The sequence below is a fragment of the Dendrobium catenatum genome, unplaced genomic scaffold (assembly GCF_001605985.2).
Source record: "Dendrobium catenatum unplaced genomic scaffold, ASM160598v2 fragScaff_scaffold_414, whole genome shotgun sequence".
NCBI classification, from domain to species: Eukaryota; Viridiplantae; Streptophyta; class Magnoliopsida; order Asparagales; family Orchidaceae; genus Dendrobium; species Dendrobium catenatum.
In genome coordinates, this window is record NW_021318876.1 from 771,869 (window position 1) to 782,933 (window position 11,065).

General features: G+C 38.0%; 2 protein-coding genes across 2 annotated transcripts; both read left to right on the plus strand.

The window, feature by feature from the left end:
* Positions 1 to 3,274: 3,274 nt before the first annotated feature.
* Positions 3,275 to 10,214, plus strand: LOC110102030 (coatomer subunit alpha-1). The gene is made up of 5 exons (XM_020830174.2): positions 3,275 to 3,596; positions 3,699 to 3,982; positions 4,614 to 5,108; positions 5,375 to 8,834; positions 8,980 to 10,214. Exons 2-4 carry the CDS (start codon positions 3,775 to 3,777, stop codon positions 8,338 to 8,340), a joined length of 3,669 nt encoding a protein of 1,222 aa, XP_020685833.1. The 5' UTR covers positions 3,275 to 3,596; positions 3,699 to 3,774; the 3' UTR covers positions 8,341 to 8,834; positions 8,980 to 10,214.
* LOC110102128 lies at positions 8,708 to 9,826 on the plus strand. Its single transcript, XM_020830314.1, has one exon. The coding sequence runs from the start codon at positions 8,708 to 8,710 to the stop codon at positions 9,824 to 9,826; it is 1,119 nt and encodes a 372-aa protein (XP_020685973.1).
* Positions 10,215 to 11,065: the final 851 nt, after the last annotated feature.

Consider the following 11,065-nt stretch of genomic DNA (forward strand, 5'->3'; position numbering starts at 1 on the left):
CTACCATTATCTTATTACAATATTAAGACCAACATCGTCTGTCGACTACGATTCTTTTACATTTGTTGCCCGACTACGATCCACCTACCACCGTTGCCTGATTATGGCCTCACCAACCTCGATAATTTGACTACATTTCCAACTATCACTATTGTCTAACTATAGCCACACCAACCTCTATTATCCAACTATGGTCCCATCGACCTCTATTACCTGACTATGGCCCCTTTGGCCTCTATTGCCTGACTATTCTCCCTCTAGCCTCTATCGATCGACTTCAAACCTTTCTGTAATATCCATCGTATGAGATCCAAGTAATTATCTACTCCAAATTTTAATTTTAACATATTTAGTAGTTGTGAGTATGCTTCAGATTAATGGAGAATAGAAGAATTCAAAAATATGATCTGAGAAAGAGAAAAAAAAAAGAAGTTCGAATTTTCTCTACGAGCATTGATGTGCCGAGAGGTGGCGCTCCAATGATGTAGTCTTGAGAAAATGAGGAAAAACAAAATTTTAGGAAAGTGTGGCGGCCTGGTGGTGTTTTAATGGTGTTGGGGTTGGAGTAGGAAGTTTGGGAGAGTTTTACTGTGGGCGCTATGGCATCAGAAGTTATATCACCGCAGCTTTAGGCCAAATTTTTACTTTTAAAAATAATAAATATATGAAGTCACTAAGCTAAGCTTAATTCCCTTCAGCTTGCCAAGGAAGAAAGAAGAGGAGAATGAAGGAAAGAGAATGCAAAAGAGTGGATTTGGAGTTTGAAATCCAATTTTCATCCATCCAGCCAGTTAGAAAAATTGTCGTTCTTGAGGTAGGCAACCCAGACCCTATTTATGATTGAAATTTTAAAGTATATAATGATAGACATGCTTTCTTATGTTTTAAAATTTTTTCAAATTGTAAACATTTTTGTAGTGTTTTACTCTCTATTATAGACAATTTGATTATAAGAATGCAAAATTTTACCTGTTTGGTAACTGAAATGTGGGAGTTTTCTATGCAAGTTGGTATATGATGCTATTTATTTTAAAAATCTTTAATTGCACGTTGCATTGCATTATCATGATTTTCATGATATCAAGGAGTTTCTGAATTTGAAATAATGACATTCTGAAATTATCTGCTTGAGTCCAAGATGAAAATATTTTGTACTAGATTATTATGTTCTTACTTAGAATTGATTTTTATTAGAAGTATGGTTATGTTCTGATTCTCCTATGTAGCTCTATTGAGTAGGGTGGAGGTGGAAGATTGAGAGTTATAAGGGACATAACTACTAGTGCATTTTGCAATCATATGTGCATTAGTATACTTAGAAGTTAAAAGCTAAACAATACTTTTATAATTTTATTTTAGTTTTATTTTGCTATGAGTTAAATTATGTTATGGAGAAATTGGTGTTGGCCTACTGAGTTTATACTCATTATGTTGTTTATTACATTCCAAAAAAAGGTAAAGGCTTTGTTTAGTGGACCTAGTTTGATAGAAAACAAGGAGGCCGGACTTTAGTAGATATTTAGAATTTCATTTAGAATTATGCAGTTCAGATTTAATTTAATTTTGTTGAAATCATTGTAATATGGACTATTGTAATTAATTATTTTGGGAATGAAAGAGAAATTATGGTTTATGCACTCGGAATATTTATTTTATATATTCTTGATTACTAGCTACATGTGCATTCATATGGGAAAAAGAAATCTTAGAAGTATAGGAAAGTAGGTTCAAATTCCTCCTTTAGGTCATCGGGTGTTACACCTCTGGTGTTCATCACTTGACTACAACAACTTCAGCCACCGTCACCCAACTATGATTCCTCTAACCTTCGTCATTGGACTATGGTCCCTCCGACCTCTATCTTTAGACTATGATTCCTCTGACATTCGTCACCAGATTATAAGGTTTTTTTAAGAATATTATTGGAAAGCTTAAATTGTGCTACAAGCTTAATTTATGAGATAAAAAATATTTTCAAATTTGCTAATCATAGCACACTTTTCTAATTATTTACCTAAATGACAAGAATGATCATATCTGTAATATACAAAATGTTACACGATGAAAATTTAGCATGTGTAAAGCTGTCCCAATTTCTATGTTATAAATTTATAATTTAAAGCAAAAAAATCTCAAAGTCTCAGTATTTTTGAAAATTTGAAATAGACTAAATGTAATCTACCTTGATCCTAAAACAACAAAAAAATGGATCAAGGTCCCAAATCCGAACTTTCTGACTGTAACACTCCTTTCTCTTTTTAGCCGTCTGCCTTAAAAGAGGGGTGGATTTTTTTTTTAAATGAAAAATGAGCGAATTTTGATACTTTTATAAAATTTAGACCTACTTCCGTGGTGCACAATCCCAATGCCGCGTCGCTTCCCATTTCCCCAAAAATATGGAGAGCTCAATGCCACAACACCACCTACCTCGGTGCCGCGATGCTCCTAAGGAAAAAAAATCCATATTTTTGGTTCATAGACATGGACCGCTAGGACCTATTTCACAATAGTTTTAGATATTCACATGTATAAAAAACACTCATTGACACATGTAAAAATAATGCAGAAGTAACATACATAACTAACAAATCGAGCTAAAACAGGTGCAATTGTACACTACTTTATTGGGTATTAGATTACGGTCACTATGACTATCATTTTCCAACTACGGTCGTCAAACAATCATTATCTAACTACTATCCCTCTGATCATCATCGCCCGATTACCATCCCACCAACCTCCATCATACGACTTCGATCTCATCGACCTCCGTCGCCCTACTACGGTCCCTCCAAACTTAGTCGCATGACTATGATCCCTCTACCCATAATCGCCTGGACTAAGGTCTCTCTAACATTTGTAATCCCTGACTACGGTCTCTCTGACTTTTGTCTCTCGACTACGATCTCTGTGACCTTTGTCACTCGACTACAATCCCTTTGGCATAGTCACTCAGCTATTGCCATCTAACCCCCACTTCAAGAGTATGACCCTATGACTATCATCACCATACTACGTTCCTTTTGACAAATCAAACATGTCAAAAGTCTATTAAAAATACCATTGAGTTCTTCCGACTTCAAACTATGTCATATACATTGTACATTTGCTAATGCCTTTTCTGGATAAAGGGCATTATTTATAATCAATAATGAATATTAGTTTATTATTTTAATCACATTAGACCTTATAATTTTTTCCCTTTTAAAAAATTTTTAGATAAAATTTCTGATTTCCTCATAATATTTGCATATCTGTTTTCTTAGCTGTTTGTGATATATTTTCGTTATATTTCTGCCGCCGCGAGCATACTGGAGCACGACAGAGATGAATTTTTAATAAATAGTTTGGAGGTAAAGGAGGAGGAATTTGCTGACTTACGGCAGTCCAAATTCGCCGCTTGACGCCCGGCTAATGTGACGGAAGTGGAGGGCGTGGGAGGTTGCGTTTATAACCAAGCCAAGTTGTAAGGTGTTGCAATGAAACCAGATCTCATTCAGGCGGATGACCAAATCTCTCGTGACGACGCTGATCTCGTCAACGGCGGAGACTGCCGCGTCAATTCCGATCTATCTGCACAGATCTGATATCCCTACGTAAGAGCTGTTCCCTTCTCCACACTCCATCCGCTGCTTTAGATCAGAATTCTAGCCCTAACAGTACCATATGATCTTCGCCGTTTTATTTCTTCCATTCAGTTTAGGGTTTCGCGGGCCACCGGCGGGTAGAGTTTTCAAATATCTGTCTGGGTAATAAGGAGGTAGGGTGGCAGAGATGCTGACCAAGTTCGAGACCAAGAGTAATCGGGTAAAGGGGATTAGCTTTCACAGGAAGAGGCCTTGGATAATTTCTAGTCTTCATAGTGGAGTGATACAGCTATGGGACTATCGCGTGGGAACTCTTATCGACCGTTTTGAAGAGCACGATGGACCCGTGCGCGGACTCCATTTTCATAAATTGCAGCCGTTATTTGTTTCCGGAGGTCTGGATAATCCCTTATGTTTTCTCGTGATATTGGTTTGGATTTAATCTTGCCGGCGTTTCTCTTCTTTTATGATCAATTCATTTATCTGATTGATCCTTGCATTTCATTTATTTGATAAGATCCACTAATTGATGATAAGACTTGACGATAAGATCTGTTCATGTACCTGATTGAACCTTGAATTTCATTTGTTTGGTCTTATTTTTATTTTTATTTCTTATAAGGGTTGTTCAGCTACAAATAGGATTCATCATTCATAAATCCTATAAATCCAGATATAGTAAATCCTGGTGATGAAATGGGATTTATTAAAATAATAAGATAACGTCCCCAAATTTTTTTTTTCAAATATTTAAGCTAATTCATGCTTAAATCCTGCCTGAAATACGATACCAAACATTTAGATTTAGTCGTAATGTTTGATGAAATATTTATTGCTTTTTATGAAATTGGATTAATTTTGTCTGGCATATGAATGCCTGACTAGTGGCTAGACCTTCTCTTTCCCCGGAATGATCTTGGGCTGGAATGATTGACAGAAACATATTTGGGTGACTATCATGGGAATTACAGCAGTAAATTTCGTAATAACTAGGAACTTAACTGGAGCAATAATGTTGTATTGCAGGTGATGATTACAAAATTAAGGTCTGGAATTACAAAACACGCCTTTGCTTGTTTACTCTTCTTGGGCACCTTGACTACATTCGTACAGTACAATTCCATGATGAATACCCTTGGGTTGTTAGCGCAAGTGATGATCAAACTATTAGGATTTGGAACTGGCAGTCTCGTGTCTGCATTTCAGTTTTGACTGGCCACAATCACTTTGTGATGTGCGCGTCATTCCATCCAAAGGAGGATCTTGTTGTATCTGCTTCCCTGGATCAGACTGTCCGTGTTTGGGATATCGGTGCCCTGAGGAAGAAAACAGTAACCCCAGCTGATGATACTTTGCGTCTGAGCCAGATGAACACAGATCTATTTGGCGGTGTTGATGCAGTTGTCAAATATATCTTAGAGGGTCATGAGCGGGGAGTCAATTGGGCATCATTTCATCCTAATTCGCCTCTCATTGTCTCTGGTGCAGATGATCGGCAAGTAAAATTATGGAGAATGAACGGTAAGTCTGAGGAAACCTATTTTTCCTTACGAATCTTGGTGGCTGTTTCATTTTAAATTTGTCGCTAAAAAATCTTTCCTGTCTATTATTTCTTGAAGTTTCTTACAAGGAATATTATCTGAGAATCACCACCACCCATTTGATTGAGTGGTGTTGCTTTACAAGGTCTTAATTAAAAAAAAAAAAACGCGAGAATCTGTAACCATCTCTAGTTGCTTCCAGAACGCATTTAACATTACCCATTCTTTGCTTTTGTTGTTGCATAGATACAAAGGCATGGGAAGTGGACACGTTGAGAGGGCATATGAACAATATTTCTTGTGTGATGTTCCATGCAAAACAGGATATTATCGTGTCCAATTCTGAGGACAAAAGCATTCGTGTCTGGGATGCGACTAAGCGTACTGCTATTCAGACATTTCGCCGAGAGCATGATCGTTTTTGGATTCTGTCTGTGCATCCAGAAATGAATCTACTTGCTGCTGGCCATGACAGTGGAATGATAGTATTCAAACTAGAGAGAGAGCGTCCTGCTTTTTCTGTCAGTGGGAACTCCCTATATTATGTCAAAGATCGGTTTTTAAGGTTTTATGAGTTTTCATCTCAGAAGGATAATCAAGTGTTCCCAATAAGGAAAGCTGGTGCTATAAGCTTGAATCAGAGTCCAAGAACACTCTCTTTCAGCTCAACAGAGAATGCTATCTTGGTATGTTCTGATGCAGATGGAGGTTCTTATGAGCTCTATGTAGTTCCAAGAGACAATGGTGGAAAGGCAGATGTTGTTCCGGATGCGAAGAGAGGAGGAGGGTCTGCTGTTTTTGTTGCCCGCAACAGGTTCGCCGTGTTAGACAAGAGCAGCAATCAGGCATTAGTCAAGAATCTTAAGAATGAGATTATAAAAAAGAGTTCCCTTCCTATTGCTACAGATGCAATCTTTTATGCTGGAACTGGTAATCTGTTGTGCAGGGCTGAAGATAAGTTAGTCATCTTTGATCTTCAACAGCGTCTCATTCTAGGGGAAATTCAGGTACCTTCAGTCAAATATATTGTTTGGTCAAGCGACATGGAAACTGTTGCATTGATCAGCAAGCATACCATAGTTATTACCTGCAAGAAACTTGTTCACCGTTGTACACTGCATGAGACAATCCGTGTGAAAAGTGGTGCCTGGGATGAGAATGGCGTCTTCATCTATGCAACCTTGAACCACATTAAGTATTGCCTCCCTAATGGGGACAATGGAGTTATAAGGACTCTGGATGTACCAGTATACATAACTAAGGTTTCTGGCAACAATATCAATTGTTTGGATCGTGACGGGAAGAATCAGGTGATAGCAGTTGATGCTACAGAGTATGTTTTTAAGCTTTCGCTTCTTAGGAAAAAATATGACAATGTTTTGACTATGATCAGGAGTTCACAATTGTGTGGGCAGGCTATTATTGCATACCTGCAACAAAAAGGATTTCCTGAGGTAGCTCTTCACTTTGTTAAAGATGAGAGAACCAGATTCAACTTAGGTCTTGAGAGTGGTAACATCCAGATAGCTGTTGCTTCTGCAAAGGAGATAGATGAAAAGGACCATTGGTACAGATTAGGCATTGAAGCCCTTCGACAAGGGAATACCAGTATTGTAGAATATGCTTATCAGTGGACTAAAAACTTTGAAAGATTATCTTTTTTGTATCTCATCACTGGTAATAGGTTGAAGCTATCAAAAATGTTGAGGATCGCTGAAATGAAGAATGATGTTATGGGTCAGTTCCACAATGCTATGTATCTGGGCGATATCCCGACACGCGTGGCAATATTGGAAAATGCTGGCCAGTTGCCTCTTGCATATATCACAGCTTTGACTCACGGGCTCATTGAAACTGCAGAAAGACTTGCCGCTGAATTGGGGGATAACGTTCCTGTCATACCAGAAGGTAAAGTCCATTCTCTTTTGCTGCCACCAACCCCACTCATCAGTGGCGGCGACTGGCCATTGTTGAGGGTCATGAGGGGCATTTTTGCGGGCAGATTAGATGTTGCTGGAAGGCCAGGGCATGAAGAAGAAGAAGAAGAAGAAGAAGAAGAAGCTTCTGGTGCTGAATGGGGTGAAGAAGATTTGGATATTGTTGATGCGGACCCTGTAATAAAAAATGGTGGTATAGATGCAAAAGTTGATGTTGTTGAAGGAAATGAAGAAAATGGAGGAGGATGGGATCTTGAGGATCTGGACTTACCTCCTGATGCAGACATTCCAGTGGCTGCAGGTAATGCCCGAGCATCCGTTTTTGTTGCTCCTACTCAAGGCTTGCCTGTGAGTCAAATTTGGATTAAAAAATCATCTCTTGCTGGGGAGCATGCTGCAGCTGGAAACTTCGAAACCGCAATGCGCCTACTTAACCGGCAGCTAGGTATAAATAATTTTGCTCCATTGAAGCAGATATTTCTGGAATTATACATGGGTAGTCATACATATATTCATGCTTTTACTAAGGCTCCAGTTATATTAACGGCCATTAATGCCTGGAATGAGTCTGCCAGTCCTAATGTTAGGGATCCGCCATCTTTAACATTCAAGTTCTCACAAATGGATGAAAAACTCAAGGCTGCTTACCGAACAACAACGGAAGGGAGGTTCCCAGAGGCTTTAAGACTATTTCTCAATATCTTACACATCATCCCTCTTGTTGTTGTGGATTCTAGAAGAGAGGTTGATGAAGTCAAGGAGCTAATTGAGATCGCTAAAGAGTATGTTTTGGGCTTGAAGATTGAAGTCAAAAGAAAGGAAATCAAAGGTGATGTGATTCGGCAACAAGAGCTTTCAGCATTCTTTACAAATTGTAAGCTTCAGAAGGTTCACTCAAGGTTGGTTCTCACAAGTGCCATGATCACTTGTTTCAAGGGAGGAAATTATGCTACAGCAGCCAATTTCGCAAGGATGCTTTTAGAGAATAGCCCAACTGAGAATCAATCAAGAAAGGCAAGACAAGTTCTGCAGGCCTGTGGTGATAAAAAGGATGCTCATCAGCTCAATTATGATTACAGAAATCCTTTTGTGGTATGTGGAGCCACCTTTGTTCCAATATACCGTGGACAAAAGGATGTCTCATGTCCTTACTGTGGGGCTAGATTTATCCCTTCCATTCAAGGACAGCAGTGCACTATTTGTGAGATTGCGGTGGTCGGCGCAGATGCATCAGGTCTTCTCTGCTCTCCAGCTCAGGGAAAATTGTTAGGTTAGGACACCTAACAAAGAGAATTATCCAGATTTCTTTCTGTCTATAGTAAAAGTGCAGTCAAAGCATAGGTATTGTAGCAGCTGCACTTTGACTGTAGACATATCCGAATGATGATAATTTCTCTCTGTCCGGTGTCCCCACCTAAAAATTTTCCCAGCACAGTTGAGATAAATGGAATTAATTTGTTCAGCAATCTATCATCGTTTATGTCTTTATATGCTGATTCTCATTTTCTTTCTTCTCCATAACTGATTTTCTTTCAGGTAAAGAATAAAAATAGGAAAAGCTGGTTTTATACTATAGATTCCGTTGTAGAAATTTTGTAACAATGTAGATTTTTTTATTTATTTATTTTGAAGTTTTATGTGAATGGTTCAATCAACTTTTGTCAAATATTTGGATAGGCTTTGCTCTCGGTTCCTTTATTCTCGTGACATTGCAGCTAAAAAGCTTCGTCTTATTGCCTGGAAAGACACTTGCATTCCAAAAATTAATGGTGGGATTGGTCTTCCCTCTTTTGATGCTTTAAACTTCACTTTCTCTTGTTCTATTATCTGGAGATTCATTAATGATAGCAATTTGTTATTTTGTTGCTGGCGTAACCTTTACACCTCTCTCTGGTTCCCTCATAACAAAGGCAGTTCTATGTTCTGGAACAAAATTTCTGTTATTGCTGCTCAAATTAAGCACTGTCTGAATTTTAGGATCCTGCCTAACAGTCACCATTCCCTTTTTTGGGACCCCTGGTGCCATGGTAATTCTATCTCTGAGTTGGCTGTTTCTAATTTGGGTGGGTGCTGGCTGGATAATCTCAACAAAAATTCCGTGTCTACCATTCTTTTGAATGGTAGCTGGAATTTACCTTATGGCTGGCCCTATGCTCTCACGACTATCATTAATTCTGTTCCAATTAGTAATGCTGCCACTGGTTGCTTCTGGTCATATTCTGAGAAGGTTACCAACAAAATTTTTAGGAAAGAATTTTATATACATTACTCGGTGATGGATTGGTATCATTTTGTTTGGCATAAACATTCGGCTATCAGATATTCTGCATTTGGTTGGCTGGCTGTTAAGAACGGGCTTAAAACGGCTGACATCTTGATTAGGCGTGGTATTACTGTTAATCCACTTTGTATCTTCTGCTTGATGAGTAATGAATCACACTCTCATCTGTTTTTTGAATGTGACTATTCTTTTAAGATCCTCTGTGCTTTAATCCCCCAAGCACATTCGTTACTTCTTCGTCCGAACATACACCAAATGTTTTACTTTCTGGACGATATTTCGGACTCGTCTGAATTTCTGAACTTCTACTGCTTGGTGGTAAATACTGCTATTTACTATACCTGGCGTGCTCGTAATGACAGAATTTTTGGCAACAAAATTGACTGTCACACTACTGTGGTCAGAAAGATTAAGTATGCTGTACTGGCTAAATTGGGGAGATGGAAAAATGGCAGCAATTTACTGCATCTGTTGGGGTAATTGGTATCCTTGTGCTACCATCTGCGGTTGGCATTTGGCTGGTGTTTTTATCTTGAAACGTTCCAATTATAATGGCTGTTGGTGCTGCTTATGGTTTGGGCTGAATTCTATTGAGTATAACTGCTGCTGGGCGTTTTTTTGGTGGCCCTCTCGGTCTTCCAGATACAAAGGTTTTTGGTTATTTCAGACAATTTTGCAGGACGATGATGACCGCTGCAGCCCTACCCCTTGGAGGGTCTTTTTGGCAACCAGGGGTAATTTTTGGATCAATGCGATGACCGAGTCCCTCGTTAATTCCGCTGCAGCTAATACCTGAGTCCTGATCAAATTTTGTATACCACTTTTGTTCGGTTTTTGTTTATTGGTGGTATAGGTTTTTCTTTTATAGTTATTGTTTTATGTTTTTGTCCTCCTTCCTTTTTTTGGGATAGGCCTTTTTTCCTGTAATTTCTCTTTATTAATAGAAGGGCTGAGTCCCCAAATTCTCCCAAAAAAAAACTTTTGTGAAATAGTTTGCAACTTTTGCTTGCTTTGTATGCTCACAAATAAAGCCCAATGAAAGATTTGCAAATTCTTTAACTATCAGAATAGGTCAAAATGTACATATTATCTTCATCATTTAAAATTTAGGCTGCTTTTAATTTCCATTTGGAGAATTATTTCTATTAAGGCAGCTGTTTTTTACAGAGTTGTTCAGAAAACCAGTCCTCCAGTAAGAATGCTTAGCTGCTGTACTGTCAATGGATTTGTTTCGTTTTTTTTTTCTTTTTATTATTTGTAAATTTACAATGGCAATCTTATTATGTATTTTGTGTTGCAACGAGGCTTCCTAAGATCCAGGCGAAACCAACATTGTTGCTCGAAAATTTATACTCTCTTCGACAAAGGTTTCATTTGAGACGATTTTTTAGTGTTTTTTAGAGCAGCTTTCGAGTAAAAGCATTAAAATTGTCGTACTAGAAAACTAATTTAAGAAGCAGTAAAAAAGCCATCCCAAATGAAGCCTAAGACTCCATTTTGGAAGGCTTTCTTACTATTTTTTAAATAAACTTTCTAGTATAAAATTTTTGTATTTAAAAATTGTTTAAAAAATTGCAAAAAAAGTTGTCCCATACAAAATAAAAATCACTATTTTGAAATTTTTTGAATTAATAATATTTTTCTCATAGCAAAGTACTGTGGTCACTTGTTCAGGAAAATTTATTCCGTCAGGTTATCCGACATAGAGCTACATCAGGT

What these genes read in the sequence shown, in the direction of transcription:
- LOC110102030 (XM_020830174.2), top strand. Translation starts at nt 3,775, where the DNA reads ATGCTGACCAAGTTCGAGACCAAGAGTAATCGGGTAAAGGGGATTAGC. An exon ending in GCCGTTATTTGTTTCCGGAG is followed by an intron (nt 3,983 to 4,613) that starts GTCTGGATAATC and finishes GTTGTATTGCAG; the next exon opens with GTGATGATTACAAAATTAAG. An exon ending in AAAATTATGGAGAATGAACG is followed by an intron (nt 5,109 to 5,374) that starts GTAAGTCTGAGG and finishes GTTGTTGCATAG; the next exon opens with ATACAAAGGCATGGGAAGTG.
- LOC110102128 (XM_020830314.1), top strand. Translation starts at nt 8,708, where the DNA reads ATGGTTCAATCAACTTTTGTCAAATATTTGGATAGGCTTTGCTCTCGG.